This window comes from Poecilia formosa, unplaced genomic scaffold (assembly GCF_000485575.1).
Source record: "Poecilia formosa unplaced genomic scaffold, Poecilia_formosa-5.1.2 Scaffold490, whole genome shotgun sequence".
NCBI classification, from domain to species: Eukaryota; Metazoa; Chordata; class Actinopteri; order Cyprinodontiformes; family Poeciliidae; genus Poecilia; species Poecilia formosa.
In genome coordinates this window covers 86,786-112,765 of record NW_006800429.1, presented here as the reverse complement: position 1 = coordinate 112,765, position 25,980 = coordinate 86,786, and the positions used below count along the sequence as shown (strand labels likewise).

The following is a 25,980-nucleotide window of genomic DNA, read 5'->3' as shown; positions in this document are numbered from 1 at the left end:
GCAGGATGCCGGCCCTCCAGGATCGACTTTGGGCAGCCCTGCTTTACAGAGAGCTGGACTTGGACAGAAACTGTTTGCCATAAAACTAAACCAGCAGCTCCTGATGCTTATCGCAGCTGCAGTTCCGCCAGCAGCCACAGAGCGGCGCTGTTTTTCCACTTCCACAACTACCTGTATTTGGTGAAGGACTATATGTTGTAAAAATCTTCCAAACTGTTATTTTTCTCTGTTTTTTGGGCTCTTCGGCGGGTCCACTCCGTGTCTGAGGAAAATGTGAAGACCCTTCTCTCCGTGTTCTGGAGAACCAGTCCCCGTTCGGCAGGTTTGGACAGCTGTTTAACAGAATTTGGGTCTGTGGTTGGAGGTTTTACTGCAAAAACAAGTTAGCTGAACAGCTAATCCCGAAAGTCCCGAGCGGGTTTAAAGAGTCCCCACGGGGAGTAAACAGGCCGTCGGAGGTGAACTTTATCCGGGAACCGAACCCAATCCTTCGTGTTTAAATATTTTACTGCGGTTCGGTGTTTTTCCGTTTCTACTGAGCAGCAGCTGGATCGGTTCTGAGGGGATAAATGTCGCTCCAGTCCGCATCCCCGTTCAGATCCGGACGGTTTTTGCGGTGGAAAATGCGGTAAAGCGGGCGAAGCTCCGGCGTTGTGTCCGCTGACGCGGCGGCTCTGACTCTGCTGCCTCTGAGGCCTGCAGGTCGGGCTTCCACCGGGCTACAGTACAGCCCTCAACCGCCGTAGGAGCGTCGGAGGGCGGCTTACCACGCCGCCACCTCTGGGCCTGCGCGTCAAGGGATGGAACGGATGGAAGTGGACCAATGCGCAGGCGCAGGAGGCGGGGCACTACGTAGATCAAACAGCGCCCCCATGATTACCAATGTCAGGTGAGTGGTACTGCATCCACATAAGAAGTACCAAATCCCGTTAAATTTTATAAACTTCAACCTCTAATTTAGTATAAAATGTTTTAATTTTAAAGTCACTATTTTATGTTTGTCTTATGGGAAAGCAGATTTTCGTTGTGATACTTTATGATGGATAAAATAAGATTATTGGTGATTTTAAATATGTTTGGTTTTTATGGTTTTCTTTTCCATTGTGCTTCATAATTATTTTAAGTCCATAAACGTATTAAAAATAAACATGCTGCTGAAAATGAAAAAGAAATTTCATTTTACATTATTGTTCAGCAGTGAATGCTTCAAGTCGACAACTTGATTCAATCTCTTGGGTTTAATTAGAAACTTTTACTTCAAATAATTAATTGAATTTACTGTACTGTTTGATAACTAGTATCAGTTGGACTGTTTGTCTGAATGTAAGGTGCCTCAAGATGTGAATTGGCACTATATAAATAAAAATGAAAAAGTTGAGAACATGAAGGAACATTTTGTCTAGATATTTGCTCCATCAGTCCTCATGTTGTATCTTTAGCTTTTATAAAAACAGATTTAAACACCAGACCAGAACGGCAAAAACTTCAGATTATTCTGTCCAAGAAGCTCAATTAATTAAAATGAATCGGGTTTTCTTTCCTTTCTGCAAATTAAAATAAATATTAAAAATAATATTATGACTTTTGTTTTAGCAGCTGTGGGAACAAATGTTGTTTTTGTCTCCTGGGTCTCTCAGTGACGGGATGACCGTCTTCAGCCCCGTCTGTTCGGCTCGGTACCGGCGCAGCAGCGTGTCCATCAACCCCTCACAGGTGGGTAACCATGGTAACACCTCTGAACAGTCAGGCCAGAAAGCCTGGACCTGAACGGGACCAGAGCGTCTGGAGCCGCTACGTTACGCAGCCACTAGGTGGCAGCAGGCAGAACCAGAGGAGGTTAAATCCAGTCAATCTTCCTCTGTGGTGCAGTGAACGTTTCCTAGTCTAATGTCCTCTGTGTCCCCCTCAGTTCGTCCCCTTGTCTCCGTTCTCCCTGAGCGGGGACAGACTGGACCACAAGAGGCCGGTGAGTCAGGGTCAGAGTCAAAGTTTACCGGGTTTCCCATGATCCTCTCTGAGGGACTGACTAATTGAACTTTGTGTTTGAAACAGGAGGAGAACATGGAGACCACGCTCCGAGGGAACATCCACAGACTCAGGTAACGCTCAGCCTGCAAGCTGTGACCTTTGACCTTTCAGGGACTCACCGCTGCTCCGCTTCTGCTTCCCAGTGCTTCCAGTCTGGTTCCAGTGCCGCCAGGCAGCCTGTGGCAGGACCACACCTCCACAGTGAGTTCCTCCACTCTTATTTTGAAGGTAGAAGCCGTTTCCTGTCAGGTGGTTTGCTCATTTTATCCGAAGAAGCTCAAGGGTTTACACTGGGTTCCGTCTTGATCCGGTTTACTCTCTGTTTCATTGAATCCAGATCAGGTAAACCGGTTTCAGGTTAGAGAAGATTGATTCTGTTCAGAGAAACTCAAACCGATTCAATGTTTTAACCTGGGATCATGTTCTAGGTCACAGCGTCACTTCAGTTGGATCAAATTACAGGATTGAACCTATCTGGATTTAATCTAGATTAGACTAGATCAGATTAATTTAGACTAGATTAGTGGGATCTTAAAGTTTAGACTGAATCTAGTTTTGAGTGTTCAGACAATGAAAATAATCCTGCTAAAGTTTTCAATCAATCTAGATTAAAAAATAGCAGGGTCAAATTTTCTGGATGACTTTGGATTTAATCTAGATTAAACAGCCGGATTCCGGCAGAATCTGGATTAAATTTTTGATCAATATAAACTCATATTAGTCAGACTAACCTACATCAGTTTGAAGGTATCGAGTTATACCTCAATACCTTCAGGAATCCAGATTAGACCCAATTTAAAGCAGATTTATTGGATTTCATCCCTGAAACTAAATCCAGATTAGGATTCATATGTGGTTTAGATTATCAGGATTAATAAGTATTGAGGGGTTAAAATGTTTAAACGGAGTCTGATAATCCAGATTACACTCTGACCCTTTGTGTGTCCTGCAGTGGTTTCCATCTCAGGACAGTGGCGTCACACCCAACTCGTCGCCCAGCCCGACCCGGAGGTTCAGGTTCTGATCCACCTGATTTCATCTGGATCTCCAGTGTGAGGCGCTGCTTTGATTTTTTTTTTTTTTTTTGTGTTTGACCCACAGACCCGCTGCCGCCGCCAGACCCACCACTGCCGTAAGATGGCCGCTGCTGACGCCCCTGAAGAGGAAAGGTAGTGCCATTCCGGTTCGGACGCCTCCAGGACCAGAATCCGGACCGGCTCGCTAACTGGCTTCTGTTTTTCAGGTGGTGTCGATTCGGACGGGCCACCGAAGAAGCTGTTTGTTGCCGGGGTGACGGACCCCGCTCACCGCGGCAGCAGCTACACTGTCAGGTGAGGCTCAGCGCAGACGCTCAGGTGGGGTCAGTCAGTCCTGAACTCATCGTCCTCTCCATCCTCCGCAGCGTCTCCCAGGCAACCGTGGATGCTCCGCCTGTAGGGGGCGTCAGCCCCCAGCCCCGTCCACTGACCCTGTCCCCTCCCCCCACCTTCTCCCCTCACCAGCACTCCTAGAGCACCGCCCCCAATGCATCACCACCACCTGGTTTCTGCCCAATCAGCTGCCAGCATCACTATAAGCCCCGCCCCTTCCTGCAGACTTGCTCAGCGGCTCCCCCTGCTGGCCGCTCCACCGCCCATCTGGGGATGGAGGTCAGGGGGCGCGCTGGATGTGTCCCCAGGAGGAAACGCGTCCCCACGGCGCTGTAAGGGCCCAGATCGACCTGGAACAGGTCCGCTCCTGACCTTTGACCCGGCACCATCTGGAGGCACCGGACCAGAACTCTGAGGTTCTGATGAACACGACTCAGTCTCAGCTCCAGAGCCGTTCTGGGTCAGAACCGGGTCAGAACCGGTCTCTGTGTTAATCATACATCTTGTATAGAAAGTGGTTCTGGTTCTGGTTCTGTGGTCTAGTGCATTAATCCCCTTTTCCATGATGACGTTCTGCTCAGTCCCGTTTCCACCAGGAGTTCTGGTCCAACCCGGATGGTCCTGTGCAGTTCTCTAACGAACCAGACTTTGACTAGGCCATTCTGTCTGGGTCCTGCTTCTGTTGGTGACCCGGTCCGGTGACAAACCATGACCACACCACCAAACTTCACAGGGTTCAGTTCTGTCCGCTCTGGACTCCAGGTGAACTTTGACCCCATCCAGGCTGCTGGAGCTGGACCTCCTGTTCCCATGACAACGGGGACGTCTGGTAGAGCCTCGCCACTCAGAACCAGAACCGGTTCTGATCTCCCAGAACCAGAATACCCAACACCATGCGATATTTGCACATCATCATCGTCATCGTCATCCTGATGGTTTATGAGCTGCAGCGGTCAGCAGGTGGCGCCGCTGGTTACCTGACCCGACCAGGTTCTGTCTGTCCAGAACCAGGTCCGGTTCTTCTTCTGCTTCCAGCTTCTGCACTTTGACAGTTGTACAGTTTTCTACTTCATCCATCGCTGTGCCTGAACCGGTCCGGTTCTGCGGACCGGACCTCTGTTTCTCTTTATTTTCCTGTGAAGAACAGAATCGAGCCGGAGCAGCAGAACCGTTTTGATCCTGTTTTTGCTGGTTCTGATTTATTTCTGGTTCGGTTTCCATCTGAGTCCAATCTGCTTCATAGAACACGGTTCTGATTAGCTGAATGGGGTATGAAGCAGAACAGAACCAACCAGTAGCTTTAACTGGACTTTCTGTGGTTTTCTCTTATTTGCACATTTCCCCTCCATCCTGGTTCTGATGGACCCATGAAGAAGAACCGGTTTTGATGGACCCATTAAGAAGAACCGGTTCTGTAGCTGGATCCAAACAGGACGCAGAAAAATTGGACCAGAACTTATGCTTCACAGAAGCTTTCTAAGCCAAAAAATAGTCGAAGTGGGATTCTGGAGAGTCCTGATCCGATTTCAGGTTCTGGTTCCACACTGAGGTCTGATTGGACCTGGCTGGTTTCAGTTGGACCAGAACCACTGTAGCAAAGACACAAGAACCCGATTCAGTATTAAGTTTGACTCTGGAAGACCAAAGTGTTCAGATGTTCCCCGATCAGAACCTGGCCTGGTTCTGGTTAGAACCAGACTGGGTTCTGCAGATCCTGTTTAATTTGGCTGGTTCTGATGCTCCGGATCAGAACCGTGGAGAACCTGGAGGAATCCCGGCTGAATTCTCTTGAACCAGTTTGACTTGTAGAAGTGAGTTCTGGTTCTGGTCCGGGTTTGAAGCGCGGAGATAAAGGGAACTAAAAGCACATCAGTCCCGATTTCACTGTAAATATTTCTGCTTTTCTTTGAGCTCAGAGGAGACGACATATTTTTCTGATCCATTCCCGGCCCGGTTCCACTGTGGAGAACCGACCCGATAAATATCATGATATATATTGTTTATAAAAGCTGCCAGTGAAATAAAGTCTGTTCCATCAAACAGAACAACGCTCTCAACTCATGACTTCTTCCAAAGCTAATTGTTAGCTTAGTGCTATTGCTAACTTTGAAAACATTTACCACAGTTTCCCCTAAATTAATTCTTAACCATTAATTTATTGGCTGTTTGTAAACTTTATGTTGAATAAAGTCTCTGTGTTTAGCATTAGCTTCTGCTAAATACCATGTTGGATTAGCGCTAGTGTAACTAGCATTTCTGATTTCTGGTTTAGCACAGCAAAATTTAGCAGTTGCGCCACTGGCCAGACGTTTACACATACCTGTCTGAAGTTAAACCAGAACCACACTTATGTTTTGGGTCAGAATCAACAGAACTTTTCAGATTTTGTTTTTAAGCTGGAGAGAGAATATGTGAGAGATTTGAACTTTGATTTGAGTTTGGTTAGAAAAAAAACGGTTGGATGCATGTAAAGTCTCAACAGTTCGTATAAAATTATTTTCTCCAGCATTAATGAATCTTTTATTTACATATTTCCAAATAAAACAACCCGAGTCCCCGGAATGCTAAACATCTGCAAATAAAGAGTCCAAATGTTTTGGACCGTCCATGTTAGAAGAAGAAGACAACAGATGTTTGACCCAGAACAAACAGCTGTTTATTAACATCAGATGACCAGATCCAGAACCCAACGGGTCAGTCTGGTTCTGGTCGGGGATCAATTAACCTGCAGCCTCCTCTACAGTAAAACTGGCTCCACTGTCCTTTCAGAATAAAAGCCTGTAGGGAGAGGAAGGGCCGGAGCTTCAGCGTAGAGGTCAGCGGGACAGTAGAGGAAGGTCACTGGAGTTCATGATGAGGCTGGAGTCCAGGTTCAGGCTCTCTGGGGGAAACGGGAGAACCGTTAGAACGGTTAGAACTGCAGATACAGAACCTCCTGGTTCTGGTTAAATGGGTCAGAACCAAACAGCAATGTCTACCCACCCTGGTCAAAGTTCAGCTTCTTGTTGGACGAGCCGTCCCCGAGTCCTTCAATGTCCACCAGGTCGCTGTTGACGTCCGAGTCGTTCAGAGCGCTGAGCGTGACATCTGCAAGAGGAAGAGGAGGGTGATGAGGAAAAGGAGGACGACGATGAAGAATGTTCAGTCTCGCTCCTCTCTCACCTGCTGTCTTCTGCTTTTTAATGGGCGGGGCTAACGACGGGCTGTTCTGCATCCCTGTCGCCACGACGACCTGCGAGGTCGGTACAGCAATCATGGCAGGGGCTGCGGGGACAGGGGCTGGAGCCATGGCAACCGCGGCCTTCTTCACAGTTTTCTTAGGAGATTCGGTGGCGATGGGGACTCTGCTGTCCTCATACAGCTTCCTCTTCACTGTGCTCTTTATCTGAGCGCTGCAGAAGAAGAAGATTAGCCAATCAGCTTCCACCTCACAGCTGGAGATGGGACACAGAGGTCAAGAGGTCATCAGGACCCCCACAAAGAAGAAAAAACATGACGACAGCAAGAAAGAAGGACGACTGAAGGCCATCAGACATGTGATGACATCAACCTAATGATGACATCATCCTAAACACCAGGGATCTGTTCTGGACCTGTCGGTTTGGGTTCTGGTTCTGGTCTGTCTCTGTACACCTCAGCTTGGACCTGACCAGCAGCTCAGAGAGGCTTCAGCAGCAGTGGGAACACTTCCATTGACCTGCTAAACCACTAATGCTGACAGCAAAGCTAATCTTTCAATTAGCATTTTTGCTAACTTTAAAAACGCTTAGCGCAGTTAAATTAATTTTTCTGGATAGATTCTAAAGCTGCTATAATTGGCTGTTTTATAAACTTTCAGCTGAATAAAGTTAGGCGTTTATATTCATGCTCTTATTTTGAAGACACAGCTTTTCCATTTCCTCTCCTCACCATCTTCACATGTGATGTGGTGCAGCAAATGTTTACTCTGTACCCAGAATGCATTGCTATACAGTAAACAGTTTAAAATCTACTGATGTTCTTGGTGCTTTTGGTTAAATAGACAAAATCAGCAACAGAATTAGCAATACTCAACTGTAGAGCTATGACGTAATGCATCACTGACACATGGTGGGTACCAACATGGTTAAAGTTAGCATTTTGCAATTTACAATTTACAATTAGCTCCTGCTTTATGCCATCTTTGTACAGCATTAGCTTCAAGTAAATACTTTGCTCATGTAGCGCTAGCTTTAGCTAAATACCATGTTTCTATATAACTTAGCATTAGCTTCTGCTAAACACAGTGTTAGTGTAGCACTTCTTCAGCGCTAGTTCACTGAATACCATGTTGGTAAAGTGCTTTAACGTTGGCGCTACCTTGCTGGTACAGTGCTAGCTTCTGCTAAATACCATGTCGGTGTAGCATTTATAAAGCTGCTGCTGTCACACTTAAGATGTCACCATGACGACCGTGCATGCTCCCCCTGCTGGACACCCAGTGGAACCTGCTGTGGCTCCTTTAAGACTTACACGGTGCGCTCTTTGATCACGGTGCTGATGTTGTTGAGGTCGTCTCCGAAGCGACGCACGGCCAGGCGCAGCATCTCGATCTCCGTCTCCGTCCATTTGGCTCTGAGGACGAACACAGCGTCACTTCAGTTTGTCCTGCCGGTACAGAACCGACCCACGGCACTGTGGAGGAGCTGCCTCCAGAACCGGGTCAGAGACCAGAACCAACACAGGCTGGGTCAACTGTTAGACTCAGATAGGAAGTGAGAGGCGTCTCTGGAGTTCCACAGGGATCGATCCTCAATACACTTCAGTTCTAATTCAAATTGATTTAAAAACCACCCTGAAGCCTCAACTGAAACAGACTGATGGGAACAGGTCTGATACATGTGAGGTTACAGAACTATAGATTTATTTTCCATAACTGCTTTAAATTGCTGCTGTTTGCTGTGATTGTGTACAGAGACAGAGGAACGAACAGTTTCCTGATTATTTCAGAGATCTGACTTGTTTCAAAGGCTGGCAGGACGGATTTATGTCAGAGAGAGCTGAGCATGAGCCTTCATGCCGGTTAGCTGTGACGGTGTGAGGGTGAGGCTCACCCTGCAGGGCTGGAGTCAGACACCGGGTGAAGCTGCATGGTCAGTTCGCCCAGCTTGGTGAAAGCAGCTCCAGCTGCAGAGAAGATTTCCCCGACCTGCAGAGAAGACATCCAACTCTTCATCATCACACTCGATCATCAACATCATCACTTTTTAAATCATTCAATCCAGTTGTTACATTTGTTACATGTACAGTGGCTTGCAAAAGCATTTATACCACTTGAACTTGAACTTTTCTATATTTAGGTCACATTACAACCACAAACATAAATTTGTTTCCCTGGATTCTAAAGTGAACACAAAGTGTGACACAATGGTGAAGTAGAAAAATATATATTCTTCATTTCAAACAATTTACAACTAAAAAAAGAGAACAGTTTGATGTGCAGAAGTATTCAGCCCCTTTCAGAAGTTCCCTGATGACTGCTAATGACTAAACATAGTCCACTAACACTGATGATATACTATCAGGTAGTGAAAGTGTGGTGAGGAATAGAATTTATGTTAGTTATAAAAAATAAAAAAAAACTACTGAAACATGACTTGTTTGTTTACTTTGGTATAAAAACTGAACTGAATGGAGAAAAACCATCAACAACACCGAGTATTTATTTATTTATTATTTAACTCATACATAATGTTAATGTGAGCCGATTTTATCTACAGACTCTGATAATTTGGTTCGTAAAAAAGCTATTTATCCTATCCAGTCTTTATTATTATTAAAGCCAAAAATATATAATTGCTAAGTTTCTGAATAGGATTCGGTGCGCAGCTGAGAGATTAGCTATTTAAAAGGTTCGGACACTGAGAATATTAAATGCTCGGACAGGTGAAAACAAGAGACAGCTTACCTTAGCAGAGGCTGATGTCATTTTAGGAAGTATGTGTTTGTTTGAAAATCACAACAAAAACAAAGCTAACACAAGTTAGCCGCCGTTAGCTTCAGTTAGCCTGCTGCTAGCGGCCCGTTAGCTCCATTTGAGCCTCACTGTGTTTAATTTCAAACGGCGGCTTAGTCCCGGAGGTTTGCAGCCAATAGGAGGATTCAATGCTGTTGCATTTACATCAGAAAATACATATTTAGGATAAAAATAAAGATGCAGAACAACAATGGCAACCAGACAGGATGTGGCGAACACTGCGCGATTTTACCACTTCAATACTATTGGTCCTTTTCAGAGGAAGAGGCGGAGCTCCGAATGCTTCCGAGTAAAGCCGAGCGCTAAGGATCAGCTGACTGCGGCGCTCTGTCCTTCAATGGATCGTTTCTGACCTGTTCAGATAATCAAACGGAAAAATAAGATTTGATTAATTGATTGATTGGTTGGTGAACGCCGACATGCCGTCGCTTCTGTTCTGCGGGCCTAAGATGGCCGCCTGCGGGATGGTGATCAGCATCTGGGGGGTCATCATGCTGGTAAGAAGCCAAATGGGAGCCGACTACTTCCTGGATAGAATACTGTTAAATGGCTCATTCTTTTTTACATTTGACACAAAATATGAAAGCTTGATATTTTGGATCTGATTTATTTATGAGATGCTGTGGAACATATTCAGATCAAATAATGGCTCAGGATAATTCCTGTGCGAGAGTCAGCAGATAGACGGACCCCAGGCAGTTGAACTGAATGTACTGTGGCTGCGGATCTGTCTGCGTCTAATTAACGAGATGGGAGGTTAGCCGGAGGGGTCACCTCATCATCCACTCAGGCTTTGGGCCTGGGTGGATGATGGTCTTTAACCGGGACTGGTTCACTGATCTCCGGTCTGTTCTGACTGGTTCCTCCATGGCATAGTCACGTGACCCTCATGTGATTCTCTACAGCAGGAAGTTCGATTATAGCCACGATTCCAAACCTGACAAATCAACACAAAATGGTGTTTAATTCTGAAGGAGAAATAATTAATGTGCTTTTTTTTGGCAAATAAAATCTGAATAGTGCGGTGTGCATCTGTACTCTGCCCTTCCACACGGAGTCTAAGCTCCTACTGGCTGCAGGTCATCTGGGGTTTTTCTCCACCACAATCTTTTGTCTGGACTTTGACTAGGCCATTCATTCTGACCCATAAATCTGTTTTGATCTAAAGCATCCCATAATATCTGTGACTGGACGTTTAGGTGGTCGTCCTGCTGGAAACTGAACCTTCCAACAGCATAATGCTGCCACTGCCATGTGTCAGTGTTCGATTGAATTTGCACACAACATTTTCCATGTAGATCTTCACAGATAAGTTCTTAATACTAGCATTAAATGCCATAGAGATTAAATATATTTACTGATTTTATGACTTGTGCTGGATTTTATTTGGGGGTTTCATATTAAAGGGGATGAATACATCATAAAAACAGTTTTAACTGTAAACTTTAACTCCTTCTCCTTCCATCTGCTTTTATGTTCCACTGTGTTGTTCTGAGCGTCCCTGCTGTGCCCCCGCGCCTCATGTTGAGCCTCTGCTCTTGTCTTCCAGGGCATGTTGGGGATTTTCTTCAGCACCAACTCGGCGGTTCTGATTGAGGACGTCCCGTTCACCGAAGAGGACATCTGGGAAGAGTGAGTCACAAGACGGTTTGAATGTCTAGTCCTGAATCAGCCTGTCACCATGGCAACCCATCCGAGTAATTATTACAATGAACGACAATGCTGTTCTTTTGAGACCATTTTCAGGTAATTTAATGATAATTTAGGTTTGCGCTCTCAGGTACCAATAAACTTTAATTTTGTAACAAACTTTTATCACTGTAACTGTGAGACGTTTTAAATGTCCAAAACAAACAAAAAAAAAAGGTAAATAAAACTGAAAGAAAAACCACTCACAACAGAAACTATTAATAAAACAGATGAGTCTCTGTAAACAAATAAATATGAATCGGGATGGAAATTGTGGAGGTAATTTCAGTTTATCATGCCATGAATTGATCTGATTAACTGCGAGAGGCCTCCTCCAGATAAAACCAGATCTGATCTGAAGGTTAAAATCAACGTCTGACATCCCCTCAAGTTCCGTTTAAAACAGACTCTGGAGTAAAGCAGAAGGTTTAGTGGAAGGTAAAAATAGATCTGGATCTCAACTTGCCTCTCTCAAAGCTCGTTTTGACTAAACATCTGGATTAGTTTTTCTGTTCTTTGGTTTTTAGACTAAACATCAAATCGGATCAGAACTAGAACAGCATGAGGTTTTCTGCTTCATCCACAATTAAAAACCATAAGAAAAATTTTTAATAACATTTGTGGTGCAAAGGATCATATTTATGAAAACTCAACATCTCCAAGTTCCTTTGACTCAATAGAAGCAGATATAATCCAACAGCAACTTTGGTTAAAAGTTCTGATGGTTCTGCTGGAACAGAAAGTCCAACTAAAGACCAGGAAGCTTTGAATTTGCATCTAAAAAATTATCAGCACTAATCTGAGTTATTTAGTTTGATATAAGAGAAAATAATGGAGCTAATCTCATTTCTTTAGCTTCAAACTAAACATGTAATTAGCAAACTAAATACTGAAAAATGTCTAGTTTGAAACTGTAATATTTATAAATTAATGAATAATTTGGTGAAAATATGGCTGAAACAGGCTAAATAAGCCAAATTATTTCTGTTCATTTTTGGCTGTAACTTTCCAATCATCTGGCCTGGGTTCAGGTTGTGTCTGGTTTGGTCTCAGTCAGCCGGGTCAGGCTGGGATCAGAACCAGAACGCAGGCTAACCACTGTGTGCTCTGTCCTGCAGTAAGCAGCCGCCTCAGAGGATCTACGCTCTCTACCGCCAAGTGGGCATCAACTGCTTCATCGCCGCCGCCATCTATGTGGCGGTGGGCGCCATCTCGCTCTGCCAGGTGCGGCTCAACAAGCGCCAGGAGTACATGGTGACATAAAGGAGCCACGGCAGGGCTTGACCTCTGACCCCTGGTGAAGGTTCACCACCCGACCTGCAGTCTGATTTGGTCCTGGATCAAGCGAGGGGGCGGAGTCTGGATAATTTATTCTGAATCGTGTTTACTGTTGATGTTTGTTGTTGGATGAATGTTGCGTTGTTCCTCCAAACCATTCCCAGATGTCTGTCCCACTGACCAACCAGGAGAAGGCCTGCTTCTCTTCCTCCTCCTCTTCCTCATCTGTGTGGTGATGAAAATGTGTTCAAACTGTTGTGCTGGATGCTTCTTTACAATAAAGTGTGAATGTGATTAAACCCAGGCTTTTCTTCTCATTCTTCAGCTAAAATAAACCAACATGTTGGTGAGCAAATGGCTGATCAAACATCTTCAGACTGAAACTAAACCTCAACAATCTCCAACCATTACACTTCCTCTTACCCACTGCACTTCGTGCCATGTGCTGCCCAAGCTACTGCTGGTAGTCCTGAAGCTACCAGCGGTAGCTACACAATTATAACAGACCTGAATTTATTATAGCTTCAGGACGATATTGGACTTTTATAGTTCAGTATAGTTGGTGAACAAAGGTCAACACAAACACAACAATAATAAAACAAATCTGGAATCATTAAGAACACACACCAAAAAAGTAAATCTAATTACTGTAAAACTTTACTGATGCTGTGATGTAAGTTATTAGTGTAACTCAGTAAAAGGTAAATTCAGTCCTATTTGCAAATACATTTGTTCTATGAGAAGAAATTCTGAGTAATAAATCACCTTTTGAAATAAACCTTTCGGTGTTTGGCTCTAATCAAATGAAATCATTATGAATTATTCATATCCACTTGGAATAGATGAAAAATAAAATTAGACTATTTTTTTTACAGTTTCTATGGACCAGTGTGTGTTTAAATAGCCAACAATAAACATTTATGAATATATTAACATAAGCTTTTCTGGTAACACTTTATTTGAAGGGGTGTGCATAAGACTGACATGACACTGTCAAAAACATGACATAACAAATGTCATGAACACAAAGAAGTCTTTATGAATGTTTATGACAGTTGTTATGAAGTGTCATTAGGTAAATAATGACACTTTTAATGCAAAGTTGCTCTAAAAGTTGCATTGAAAGTCCATTAAAAATGCCAACTTTGCATTAAATTATCATAATTTACAAAATCATGCAAAGTTGGCACTATTAATGGACTTTTAGAGCAACCTTTAGAGCAACTTTTCATTAAGTGTCATTATTTATCGAATGAAACTTCATGACAACTGTCATAAACATTCATAAAGACTTCTTTATGTTCATGACAGGTGTTTTGTCATGTTTATGACAGTGTCATGTCAGTCTTATGCGCACCCCTTCAAATAAAGTGTTACTGCTTTTCTTTATAAAACAGTAGATGTAGATAAAAGTTGTTTAAAAAATCAGAACCAACATTTTGGTTAATTTTCAGGTTGTTTCTTTACGTTTTCTTTGCTTTATTTTAAGTTTCAAGCAGTAATTCGTTCATTTTTAATAGGATTTACAGAAAAGGACTGTTTCGATTCTGAAGAGCTCCTCCCTGTGACGTATTAAGAGTCACGGCCAATAGTGCAACAGTTCATGGGAAATTCCCGCCTCTTCAGGTTGTGGCGCTAAGACCATAGACATACTATATAGACATACTATAAGATATAGTATGTCTATGGCTAAGACTTTTCCCGTTCAAAGGCGGACAAAAAAAAAGCAGGAAAACCCATCTGGAATTCCTTTCACTGCGCATTTCACCAAGGTTTTAAATCTCCATGTGAGTACATTAAGCAAATATTGAAGCTTAAATCAGGTTCTTTCCAACAAGACGGATAATTTTTCCTTCTTTAACAACAGAACTCAGCTTACTGCTGAGCAGCTTCCACCGCAGGAGACACTGTTGTTGAAAACGATGGTTGGTGAGTATCTTCAGTTTTGGGCTAATTTCTGAAACCATTACATGTTTTGCAACATTAAGTTAATATAATTTATTGTACCTGAACAAGCACAGAGTCAAAATGAAACAAAAGGAAATTTGAATCGCGAATTCAAATTGTGTTCAAACTGTAACTTTGATTTATTAGCTGCTGCTGGTTAGTTAATTGTTAACAGCCCCTTGGTTATCGATTTACAGTTAAGTTTAAATTAATCTTTAAAGAGATTATCTCTGTATGACTTGTTTTTAAGGTGAATAACACACAGTAATATTTAAACTAGCAGAAGTTCTGTTTTCTGCTAGTTCTGTTTACCTTTCAGGTAAATAATTCGGTGACGATCCATTTCTGGGTTCCGTCCAGTTTCAATTTCTGTCTTCTGTTCATGAATTGGATTATTTACTCTAGTTATTTTTTCAGGATGAAAGCTGCAACATAAAACTGCTCTGAGTTTTAAAACTAACAGTTCTTTATATACTATATACAAATAAAATGTATTATTATCATTGTAAAAGTTGATATTTTTTCACAAATCAAGAATCTTTTATCATCATAAAAACGTGAAATGTTTATTGAGACACTGGCTCAGAATGCACACAAAAAAGAAGAGAATAGCACCCTAGAGAAGAACCTTAAAAATATTAAACATTCTTAAAAAACAATTGGAAGAGAAACTGTTTGGTGGTTTTTACATAAAGTGCAGCTTGAGTAGTCTGCTTGGTTGGGGCTCCTTGTTCTTTGTTCTGTTTGAACACTCAGCTTGGACCAAGTTTTATCATTCAGCCATTTAGTTGCGTTGAAGGATTTGCACAAACAGTATGACGGAACCACTATAGGAAGATTAAATGCTGCAAGTCAAGAACTCAATGTTTTAGCCAATTTGTATAATAAGCTGAACTTGACTATATTGTTTGATAGTTAAGATCAATGGATATATGTTGCATTGAATTGATTTGTAAAATGCCTTAAGGTGACAATTTGCGAATTGGTGCGATATAAATAAACGTGTCTCACAGAGGAGTCTGGTTTTGGCTATTAACTATAAGTAAGGGGAATTATTAATAATTAAATTGGTATTTTATATCAAAATGACCAAGTTGGGCACCACCTACATTAGAAACATAACAGCCAAATAGTTCATTTTCTGTTATTTTTTGTAAATATCTGCCTGATAACATTGAGAAAAAAATTCCTGATAATGATTCAGATGAATTTGTTGGTGTTAACAGTAGGTAAATCTTTCTTTGTCTCAGAAATGTCTGAAAGCTCAGAATGGAAGAAGGCCTTGACCAACATCATAGAAAAGCTCAGAGAACGGCACTATAAAAAGATGCTGGAATGTCTGGAGAAAATCCCTAAAAGTGTGAAGGATGACACACCCAGAGAAGAGATGACTCAAACCATCATTGAGCATTATGGAGAGGAGGAGTCCATCGCTGAAATCAAGAGGATCATGGATGAAGAGATACCGAGGAAAGATGCTCCAATTCAGGACCTGCTGTATCCGTTTGTGGAGAAACAAGGTGAGTTTATGCTGCTGGATCAGTTTCAGGTTCTGCTCAACATTCAGGGTCCAGAACAGACCCTGAGGAGGCGGGTCAGGATTGTTCTGGTGGTCTGTTGTTGGTTGGGTGTTTGTAATGCACCTTTAATCCATCACTGAACCCACCTAATGAATCTATCAGTCCAAAGTTGAAACCAAGGTTCCTCCTCACTTCTGGGTTCAGGATGTTCTGCATTCGGGTCTGTAACCAAAGCAGGAAGGAGTTCAGAGCTGATAACCAGTTGATAATAAAGGCAAAGATCCAGAAATAATAACAGCATGAGTTCATAGAGCAGTGATGAAGATGTTTATGAATGAAACTTTAATTCAATAACTGCAGAGCTTTGACTGTTCAAACTGTTTTTCAGGAAAGAAGAGGAAATCTGGACCAGAGTCAGAGGACCAGCAGGAGTCTCCATCTGGTGGGTGAAAAACCTGAACTCTCCCTTTAAACGGGTTTAAAATAACTCAATTAAGAACAATGAACAGTTCCTGCTGATCTTAGAGCTCCCCCTGCTGGTTAGAAAGTGAAGTTGACTCATTGTGATTCATTTCTCAAAATGTGTTTTGCTGCTGGTGAAAAACCTGCAGTTAGATTGATATCAGTTCTGGATCGGCTTATGGAGCAGAACCAGATTAACTCATGATGAGCCACCTCTTTCTGTTTAACAGAGTTAAAGAAGAAGAAGGAGAAGACTGAGAGTAATGATCGTAATGATGATGGTTAGTGAGTTTTAACTCCCATGTCTTCAAACTGGGTTTTTCTGACATGTTATGTAATAAACTTGTGATAAAGAGTAAATAACTCCTACAGACTATTAACATCAGAATCACTCAAACATGGCTGTACTGTTTTAGAAGAAACAAAATCTGTTTTCTTATTTAAAATTTAATGGATACCACATACACACACACACACATAATGTTATACAATGTTTAAAGGCGCGGTATCATGTAAAACGCACTTTATTTTTCCATCATGTTATAACGTTTTCTCTCATCAAAAACATTCCTGGACTGTCGCTTTGATTCTTTCATGTTTGAGAAATCCTTTAATCTCCATGGCAACCATTCAGCTGTTAAAATGATGGACCTAGCCCTATCTCTGAGGAGGAGCTGTGTCTGGAAGGCGGGGCTAGGTCCATCCAGACGTTTAGCCTGACCATGGCTCCTGAGCTCATGTCTCTCCTGATATCATTAATCTGAGCTGCTGATGATTCGTTGCCCTTCATGTTTAACAGTATTTAAGGAGAACAACGCTGAATCTGATTCAGATTCTTCAGATGATGAAACTCAAGCTGGTGAGTTTAATGAATCAACCTCACAGAGTAAATACAGACAGAATCAGGTCAAAGTCTGTTTATAAAAGATCAGAGCAGAAACTCCCTGACTCTTCTTCTTCTTCTACAGACGATCCAGGAAGTCCTCAGTCTGAGAAGGTAACCATCACAGATCGGAGTTTCCCTGGTCCCACTATCTCTGATTAGTTGGGTTGCTGTCAAATAAAAGCAACTAGTGCCAAAAACTCCTTTAAAAAAAAAAGACAACTGGAATAATGTGTGGCAATGATGTCGGGCTTTTCCTCCATCCAACTGATCAGCGCCGCCCAGCGTGTTGAAGTTTCTAAGCTGACAGCTTTACGCTCTTATAGAAATATGTTTGACATCATTCATGATGTGAAGTCCAGCAGCTGACATCGGCACAATAATTCAGCATTAGATCGTTTTTTGCGGCCTGTTTTTGAAATGTATATTTGCGAGGTTAGTGGAGAAGCACTTCTCTACATGTAAAATATAAAATAAAATTCAGACAATGTCCGAGTGTCAGACATGTTTTCACAACATGTAGACTTCTCAATGTAAACTATCACTTCCAGTTCTGACAGTAAACATGCAGATATTGTAACGTAACGTGAGTCACAGGACTAGCATAGAGTAGCATTCAGCGTTAGCTTGTGCTAAATCACAAATCATGTTTGTGCCAAACAACTAAACAAAACACTCCACATCATTATGTTCTTACATGGCCATCATCTGCAGGTTAGAGATGAACAGTAGGAGCAGAACCTTCCGTCAGTCCCAGTCTTTAGATAAATCCTGCCGTGTTTTGTTGGTAGTTTTCACAGGGACATTGCAAGCAAAAATAAAAAGCATCCATGCAGTTCTGTTCTCCGTCACTTGATGAAAACGTGTGTTTTTGGAGCTACGGAGGGCGATTGACATTCTGTGCTTCAGAACACTGTATGACTTTGTAAAGTGACATTGCATGTATGTTTTAGATATAAATTCACTTCAAAAAATGAAGGCCAAGTAGAAGGTATGCCTACCCAATAATTAACTGTCTGTTCTTTTTTTCAGAAGGTTCCTCATTGGGTGAGTTGGACACTTAGTTTTTATTAGAAATATTCCATTTTGTTCTCGTGTTGGAATTTGCTTTGTGAATATCTGTAATTTCTCTGAACTTGTTTCCAGAGACAGAGCATCAAGCTGCTGAAGGAAAGTAGAGTCACTGATGGAAGACCTGTAGGTGGAAAGATTATTCAGAAATGTGCTCTGCGTACGTATGAAACCAAAGAGAAGCAGGAGAAGAAGTTCTTCCATCTGGCAGTCGCCGACGAGACCGACTGCATCAAAGTCATGGTTTATAGAGAAGAGCTATTTAATGAAGTAGAAGAGGGACGACTTTACCTTTTCACAGATGTGGAAGTGGATGTAGTGTATGGTGAGATGATGATGAAGGTGATAAAGCACAGCAAAATCTTAATGACTAATGGCATTGAAGTTCCCAAGACTCTGGAGCTGCAGAGTCCATTTTTCCCCATCAAGAAGATCAAATCCTTTCAGGACGAAACAGCAGTGAGTGTAAAAGGAACTGTGATTGAGGTAAGCGATTACTACCGATAACAGATTCATAACAAGAGATTTGTGGCTCTCTGTGTTTTATTATGCTGCACTGAAAACGTTGGATCATTTCCAGGATTGGTTTATAATCACATTTTGGTCCTCAGATTGATGCAGGTCCTCAGATTGAATTCCAGAAAGATGGCTTCAAAGTAAATACACGCGAGTTCAAACTTGAAGATGAAACCGGTTCCGTCTGGATCAAGCTGTGGCGCAACGACATCGAGCAGCTGAGAGGAAGATCCGTGGGAGATTTGGTCAGAGTGACCAACCTACGAACGAACCATTACTGTGAGACGGTGTCTCTGAACTCCACCGACTTCATCAGAATTCATCAGGTACCGGTTATTATTCAGACTGCAGGAAATCCAGGCCTGAACCAGAGTAGAGAATATCATGTCTCTATGTGACAGAGATATGGAGTGGAATTAAAATTATGCATCTTTATTTACTTTTTCTATATGTAAGGTGAACGACGAATGAATGAATGAATGAATGAATGAATGAATGAATATACTTTAAACAAACAACATAAGACCTGGGTAGACTGGTGCCTGAGGCTGCTGCCCTGGGTTCGCCGCCCTTTTGTTAGATAAGAATAACATGATGATGAAGGGGAAAAAATCTCACACTGAATGACTGAACTGGATAAAAATGATGCTTTGTATGTTACAGAACATTATAAAGATCATTCAGGAATCTAAACATGTCGACTAATTTTATTACAAATAATTCAGATGTTTGGTTGCGTGTCTTTTAATTCATTATGATCCTGTTTGTGTCCAGGTGAAAGCTGCTGCTGTCCAGAATGTCACCATGCAGATTGTAGGGATCATAGAAGCGGAAAAGGAGCAGTCTGAGATTTACGTGCTGATCAACCAAAAGTCCAGATCCTTCCTCATTAATTCTCGTCTCCTGGCTGAGGTTTTTGATGTCAAAGTGGATGACAAATTCAAGTTCAGACTTTTGGAGAAAATCCCGTTTTCAGCCAAAGGAATCATAAACCAAAACAAAATCCAGGATCTTAAAGCTGCGAAAGCCAAGAAAACTTAATAGAACCAGAGGTTTTAAAGCTGAATGAGTTTTTTAAGTTAAAATCCTAAATGTGCTAATGGTGGAGAAACAACTTACCATTACAGTAAAACTTTATCTGCCACCATGCTAACTATACTAGCTCTAGTGTAACAAAGACCAGGGCGGAACAACCAATCAGAACCAGGAGGCTCTCTGATTGGTTGCTTCTAGTTGGCACTGGGAGAAGGCAGAGGAGGTGGTGACAGTTTCAACAAATACTTTAAAAATTATTTTTATAAAATTTACATGCTGCTGCTTTAAGATCATAGCTGACATTAAAATATTCACTTCAAGGAAGAATTGATTCAGTAGTTTCAATTATAATGTTTATGTCAACGTGGCAGGAGTTCATCCTGCAATCGGTAGGTTGTCAGTTCGATTCCCACTCTGTCCTTCTCTGTTGATGTGCTACAGACACGTCACCCACCTCGCCTGCTGCTGCTGGTCAGAGGGTTCAACAGGGGGCGCCTGTTCATGGCAGCCTTTGTCAGACTACCTAAGGGCAGCTGTCGCTACTGTCCAGTAGCTCACCACCACCAGTGTGTGAATGGCTGAATGTAGTGTAAAGCTCGTGAAGTCCTCTGGATTTTATACAAGAACAGGGAATTTTCTCTTTTTGACAGGTTTGTTGTATTTACAGTCGATCTTAACTTTTCATCTAAATCAACTATTAAAGGTCCTGATGATGATGTGAATTAGCTATGCTAATTTGATTGTCTTGATGTGTTTCTTGAATCTGTCTCTATCAAATAAACAGTACCAAAAAAATCCACATCTCAACGCTTTTTCACTGAGATCCACTTTCTTACAGGGAGAGTACTCCTTTTTCAACCAAGGCAAGAGACTTTAATTCACTTTTGAGCAGAGACTTAGGCACAGAGATACCATAATGTGTAGCAATTTTAGATAAATCAGCTTTTCTACAAACAGGATTACTTAAAAACTCCTCCATACTAAACTGCCATGCTCAAAATAATCCCGGACGAGCCCCCACTTATGTTATACTTTCTGAACATGGGTTTGACAAAAACTTTGTGACAATAAAGTTTTAAAGTTGTTATTAAGCCACAGCTTAAAAACGGCAGTCTTCAGCACATCTTCAGTGTGCTGGAATGAGAAGGACTTATTTTGTGGATGCAGTGTAAACCCTGATATGTAAGAATTTCTTATTGCATGTAAAACTGGTTGGAACTGACTCAAACTTCTCTTGAATTTTGGCTTGAATGACTGAATGTAGTATGATTCGCTTTGGTTTGCAATAAACCAGATAAAACAATGTAACATCCCAGGCCAAGTGATTTTAGAAGACAAAACTTTATCTCAGACTTTTCTGTTAAATTGGATTTCATGCAACTGTTTAATGGATTCAACACATGAATATCAATGACTTCATAAGAAAAGTGAAAGTAGCTTAGCTCTGAAGAGATAATTGAGAGTGAAAGGACATACACTGCCTTCTGTTTCTGCTTGTCCTGTATTGGGATAAAATGGTTTTCTGGACAAAATGAATCTCATAGCAACTAATCCAACCCAGTAATGTATATCAATTAGCAGCAGTATGAAATACATAAAAATAATTAACAATATTAAGAAATAATATTTAATCCACAGTGCTACATGAAGCTCATTTTGAAACAATGCAAGTTAAAAACAATATTTTGCAACAAATAAATCAAGTAAATTAAGTCAAATGTTAGGCCTATGTAAGCCAAATGTGAGAATGAGACATATTATCTGTCTAGATAGATAGATAGATAGATAGATAGATAGATAGATAGATAGATAGATAGATAGATAGATAGATAGATAGATAGATAGATAGATAGATANAGATAGATAGATAGATAGATAGATACTGGCATATGAAGCCACCCCTGAAAAAATCCCTGCCCCCCTCTTGCCACCTCATAAATATTTTTCTAGATCCGCCCCTGCTAATGTCGTTCAAGGAAGCGGAGTGTACAAAGAAATGTTTGTCAGTAAATATCTAGTCTGAGCTGTAAATATTTGGATAAATAACTATTTTTAAATATAAAAACTGAAAAATATATCTGCAAATATAACATACATTCTTCAAACGACGATGGCATTTGTTGAGTGAAAAACTAACCAGCATTTCCCCTTGATTTAATAGATCAGGAGAAATGTTCGTGAGGAAGAGACTCAATACATACAGTTTGTATTTGCATCACTTGTACCATGAATGTAAATTCAACTAAAACAATTTATATTTTAATGAAGGAATGTTTATTTCAACCAACAAAAAAAGGAAATGGATAAAGTTGTTTATTTTGAAATCTTCATTCTGGATTATTGAACAAGAATCTTTTATTTTAACAGGCAGAAAAATTAACTTGTGTTTTGTTTTTGAGCTACTCCAGGCTGAGTAGTTTAAAACCTTCCCACCTGACCAAACATCCCCGCACTAAAACATTCAGTTTCTTTGTTCACAAATGAAACTGAACATTTCATGTTTTATAGCCAGAGGCAGATGAGAAGCTTTTCATTTAGGCGAGGGAGTTTATACTCTGCTGTGGGAATAAAACTCCAGTCTGAGGTTAAATCAAACTTTAAGCTCAGAGAAAGTCTCGGTTTAAAGTTTCTGCATCAAGTTTATTAGTAAAAGTTTCTGACTGAACCTTTTGGAGAAACGTCTGCTGAATCCATTTTTCTGGCACCAGGAACTTTCAGCTTCCAGATTTTCTATTTTTTATTGGTTTCATCACCAGTGAGCAAAAAATAACAGGAAAAGGTGAGTTTTACAGCTGGACCAGTTCAAACTGGTTATTTTTTACTGGTTCTTATGGTTTTTACTGGTCTAAGATTAGTTTATTCATGTTTTTTCTGAATGACTAACAAACTGGTTAAAATGAGCCTCTTTGCATTCTGATTGAAATGTTCCCTTGTTTTTCATCTCAGAATAACATAATTTAACTAACAATAATCCTGTTAGGAATTTAGAAGCAGTTATTCAGACCTTACAGTATTCATTTTACTTTATATCAGAACAGAGAGCTCCGTTAAATCAATCAAGTTTATCTGAATAAAACATTTCAGTAAAGAAGCAGTTCAAATGATTTACATCATAAAACATAAAAATGTTATAAAAACATCAGTCACCAACTGAGGAACCAGTAACAACCAGGTGGGTGTTCAGTTTAGGTTTAAAGGAAATCAGTGTGTGGGCTGCACAGTGGTGCAGTTGGTAGAGCTGTTGCCTTGCAGCAAGAAGGTTCTGGGTTCAATTCCTGGCCCCAGTCTTTCTGCATGGAGTTTGCATGTTCTCCCTGTGTAGGGTACTCTGGTTTCCTCCCACAGTCCAAAAACATGTCAGGTTAATTGGCCTCTCCAAATTGCCCCTAGGTGTGTGTTTCATTTTGTTGCCTTTCGGGTTGCTGGATGTGATGAAGCTGCTGAACCTCATGGTCCAATAGAAACATCTGCTGGTTGAAGTTGCTAAGTTACTGAAGAGCAACTTGTTGATCAAAGTGCAGTAAAACAGAGTTTACACTGCAGGATAACACATGTAGACCTGCAGTGGCTATAAAGAAGGAAATAAAACAGACTGTGCTGCTGCTGCATCATCACGATTCTTTAATTTCAGTCAAAAATTAACAGCAGAACCAAAACTACAAGACCAGGACAGAACTGAGAGGAACTCTGAGGACAAGGTGAGGTCTTAAAGCTTTAAGCTGAAGCATCAGGTTTTGGTTCACACTGAGTGACCATATTTTAATAAACTTAAAACCTGGTTTAGTTTCCTGATAAAGGGTAAAAAACAGTAATTATTTTGAAAAGATTTTAAGTTTAATTTCTTAAGAACCAATTTTCTGATTAGAAGAGACATAGAAACCATGAGAGCTTCAGGTGGTTCTGATCTCCTCGAGACCAAAATTCTTCTGTCTAACCTGGACCCAACTAAAGCTTTAACCTTTAACCTCTTCATAAGCGATGTCCTCAAACAGTTCGGTCAGAAAAGAGACCTGGTTCCTTTAAATCTCAGTCTCATTCAGTCAACCTGCTCTTCAGAGGTCAGGGGTCAATGTCTGCACGGATGGATCACCTGCAGTCAGATCAGTGGTTGAAGAAATTCTGATCATTTTGTTGACATTTCCTTCTTTCTGCATCACAGATGTCAAACATCTCAGAAGACGAGTGGAGAGACGCCATGACCAAGATCTTTGAGAAGCTGAATCCTGATCAGTACAAGACAGTGAAGGAACTATTGAATAAATATGGATATGACTCACCAACCAAGATGACTGCCAAGTTTAAAAGAGAGCTGCCTGAAAAGCTCATTCAGAACTTTGGAATAGAGAAATCCATTCACTTAGTCAACGAAGCAATGAATAAGATACCAAGGAACGACCCAGGAGTCCAGGACCTTCTGCGTCCTTTTATGGACAAACTGAAGAGACAAGAAGAAGGTGAGTTTCCAGTTACTGTGGGGTGTATCATGGTCAGGGCTGATCAGTAACCAAACCCCTGATTACCTGATTCAGAGGAGAATAAGAAGAAGATCTATGGATGGTGGAGGTTTCTGGGTTCAGTCTGAGACAGTATCAGAAACTGTTGGTGTTTTTCATTCCAGCTGAGCTTTATGGTCGTGTTCAGGCCAGCAGCTCTCCTTCGTGACATTCAGTCTTTGTCTTCCTTAAGAGCTGTTTGTATTCAGTAGCTTCAGACTAAATGTTGTGGTCTACAGAACCACCTTCATGTTCAGACAGCAGTTAGCAGTTAGCCTGACACGATGCCCCTGCTGGCAGCAGTGTGGTATTGTCCCGGGTTGTGGTGAGTCAGTGGGGTCTGAGGTCACTGTGGGAAGGTGATGCCGATGTTCAGAGATCATCTTAGTGATCCACTGCTAGCAGGAGGAGGACCCTGCTTGCAGTGTAGCATCTGCTCACCATGTTCTAACAGGTCAAAGGTCAAATATGTCAGATTAAATAGTGTTTTTACCTGAAACATCTCAATGTGTTTCTGTCTTTTAAAGGTCCAGAGACGAGCAGCCAGCCAAAAGTGAGAACCTGTTCTGACACAAATCAAAACCTCCTCACCTTCCTGTCGTCTTAGACACGCTCAGCTCATAAAATGCTTGAAACATGTGCTGCTGCTTTCTGTAGACGGATTCTGCTGGAGCAGAAGAGCCAGAGCAGAACCAAGGTGCTTCATCTGGATCAGCTCACAGTCCACAGGTAGAACATGTGGAGGCTGCATCTCATTTTGAAACCCTGATTTATTTCATAATGTCAGATCAGAAAGTTAAATTCATACAGATGCATTATAAAGAGTTGTTTTTAATTTAAGTTCAAAGACAATCTCCATTTTCTCTCAATCCAGCTTATTTGTTTAGCACATTTCAGCAACAACACAGTTCAACGTGCTTTACATCATAAAAGCATAAAAAACATCATAAACACATCATCGTCAAAGATTGTAAATCCAGTAACAAACATTACATTTTGTCGAGTGCCATCATCAAAATCATCATTACGCATTAGCCACGTTAATCAGTCTTTCAGTCTTTATTGGTCAAAAGCAACTCTACTCTGGTTTTGTCTTGATTTTCGTGACTTACAACTATTAAAACATTACATGAAGAAAACTGCTGAGCTGACAATTATCAGGCAGTCAGTGATTCTCTAGAAGGAGGAGAAGCAGCAGGGAGGCATTTCAGAGAAAAAATCTAATAAATGGAAAGTTTAGTGGAGGGACATTTGTGGTAGAAAATCAGAATCCAGATTAGATCTTTGAATCATGAAGGTCTTCATCTAATAAACTGTTTTTTTTTTCCTTTCAGAAAATGTTAAGTCCTGATCTGGTGAGTAAAAACCTTGGTGTTCATTAACAGCCAAGAGTTTTGCTTTATATTTACGTCTGTTTTTTTGTTTGTTTGTTTGTTTGTTTTATTTGTGATTGGATCTGTTTTCATTTTTTATCTCATCATCTTGGTCCAGAGAAAAACCATCAGGGATCTGAAGGCCAGTGGAGATCTGGGTCAGAAGGTTCTGACTGTGAAGGTCGTACAGAAGTCCAACCTATTCCAATATAAAACCAAAACCAATGAGACCAAGTTTTGTTTCTACCTGGGAGTCGCTGATGAGACCGATGCCATCAAAGTTGTGGTGTTTGGAGGAGAGCGGTTTCCAGCCATTGAGG

At 41.3% G+C, this 25,980-nt stretch overlaps 4 protein-coding genes and 1 long non-coding RNA gene across 6 annotated transcripts in view; 3 read left to right on the top strand and 2 right to left on the bottom strand.

Moving 5' to 3' along the window:
- The window catches only part of LOC107833974 (uncharacterized), a 17,836-nt gene extending 13,451 nt beyond the window's left edge, over positions 1-4,385 (bottom strand). Inside the window, exons 1-2 of the long non-coding RNA XR_001659739.1 lie at positions 4,307-4,385; positions 3,406-3,413 (exon numbers count right to left, since the gene is read on the bottom strand). This is a non-coding gene — a long non-coding RNA (uncharacterized LOC107833974). The remainder of the gene's footprint in view (positions 1-3,405; positions 3,414-4,306) is intronic.
- LOC103156608 (protein FAM122A) lies at positions 7-4,312 on the top strand. The gene is made up of 9 exons (XM_007578732.2): positions 7-889; positions 1,638-1,713; positions 1,910-1,966; positions 2,053-2,099; positions 2,172-2,229; positions 2,981-3,045; positions 3,130-3,197; positions 3,272-3,359; positions 3,431-4,312. The coding sequence occupies exons 1-9, from the start codon at positions 801-803 to the stop codon at positions 3,537-3,539; spliced, it is 657 nt and encodes a 218-aa protein (XP_007578794.1). The 5' UTR covers positions 7-800; the 3' UTR covers positions 3,540-4,312.
- A 1,646-nt stretch (positions 4,386-6,031) lies between the features above and the next one.
- bacc1 (BPTF associated chromatin complex component 1) lies at positions 6,032-9,619 on the bottom strand. Of its 2 annotated transcripts, XM_007578730.2 has the most exons (6): positions 9,325-9,617; positions 8,471-8,565; positions 7,890-7,991; positions 6,561-6,790; positions 6,381-6,485; positions 6,032-6,279 (listed from the first exon to the last, which is right to left on the bottom strand). In XM_007578730.2, the coding sequence occupies exons 1-6, from the start codon at positions 9,343-9,345 to the stop codon at positions 6,215-6,217; spliced, it is 618 nt and encodes a 205-aa protein (XP_007578792.1). In that variant the 5' UTR covers positions 9,346-9,617; the 3' UTR covers positions 6,032-6,214. The 2 variants fall into 2 exon arrangements, with proteins under 2 accessions (XP_007578792.1, XP_007578793.1); XM_007578731.2 differs by lacking the exon at positions 7,890-7,991 and having other exon boundaries at positions 9,325-9,619.
- Positions 9,620-9,702: 83 nt separating this feature from the next.
- rnasekb (ribonuclease, RNase K b) lies at positions 9,703-12,659 on the top strand. Its single transcript, XM_007578729.2, has 3 exons — positions 9,703-9,890; positions 10,943-11,025; positions 12,201-12,659. The coding sequence occupies exons 1-3, from the start codon at positions 9,813-9,815 to the stop codon at positions 12,343-12,345; spliced, it is 306 nt and encodes a 101-aa protein (XP_007578791.1). The 5' UTR covers positions 9,703-9,812; the 3' UTR covers positions 12,346-12,659.
- A 1,372-nt stretch (positions 12,660-14,031) lies between these two features.
- Positions 14,032-20,022, top strand: LOC103156604 (uncharacterized). Its single transcript, XM_007578728.2, has 11 exons — positions 14,032-14,147; positions 14,228-14,289; positions 15,558-15,827; positions 16,216-16,269; positions 16,520-16,570; positions 17,089-17,148; positions 17,258-17,286; positions 18,205-18,219; positions 18,319-18,729; positions 18,855-19,085; positions 19,534-20,022. The coding sequence occupies exons 2-11, from the start codon at positions 14,283-14,285 to the stop codon at positions 19,798-19,800; spliced, it is 1,395 nt and encodes a 464-aa protein (XP_007578790.1). The 5' UTR covers positions 14,032-14,147; positions 14,228-14,282; the 3' UTR covers positions 19,801-20,022.
- Positions 20,023-25,980: the final 5,958 nt, after the last annotated feature.

Coding starts and splice junctions, on each gene's coding strand:
- LOC103156608 (XM_007578732.2), top strand. CDS start 801: ATGGAACGGATGGAAGTGGACCAATGCGCAGGCGCAGGAGGCGGGGCA. Junction 1,967..2,052: donor GACTGGACCACAAGAGGCCG/GTGAGTCAGGGT, acceptor TGTTTGAAACAG/GAGGAGAACATGGAGACCAC. Junction 3,198..3,271: donor GACGCCCCTGAAGAGGAAAG/GTAGTGCCATTC, acceptor TCTGTTTTTCAG/GTGGTGTCGATTCGGACGGG.
- bacc1 (XM_007578730.2), bottom strand. CDS start 9,345: ATGACATCAGCCTCTGCTAAG. Junction 6,791..7,889: donor GTGATCAAAGAGCGCACCGT/GTAAGTCTTAAA, acceptor CTTCTTCTGCAG/CGCTCAGATAAAGAGCACAG. Junction 6,486..6,560: donor TAAAAAGCAGAAGACAGCAG/GTGAGAGAGGAG, acceptor TTCCTCTTGCAG/ATGTCACGCTCAGCGCTCTG.
- rnasekb (XM_007578729.2), top strand. CDS start 9,813: ATGCCGTCGCTTCTGTTCTGCGGGCCTAAGATGGCCGCCTGCGGGATG. Junction 9,891..10,942: donor TCTGGGGGGTCATCATGCTG/GTAAGAAGCCAA, acceptor CTTGTCTTCCAG/GGCATGTTGGGGATTTTCTT. Junction 11,026..12,200: donor GAAGAGGACATCTGGGAAGA/GTGAGTCACAAG, acceptor TCTGTCCTGCAG/TAAGCAGCCGCCTCAGAGGA.
- LOC103156604 (XM_007578728.2), top strand. Junction 16,270..16,519: donor CCAGCAGGAGTCTCCATCTG/GTGGGTGAAAAA, acceptor TCTGTTTAACAG/AGTTAAAGAAGAAGAAGGAG. Junction 19,086..19,533: donor ACTTCATCAGAATTCATCAG/GTACCGGTTATT, acceptor GTTTGTGTCCAG/GTGAAAGCTGCTGCTGTCCA.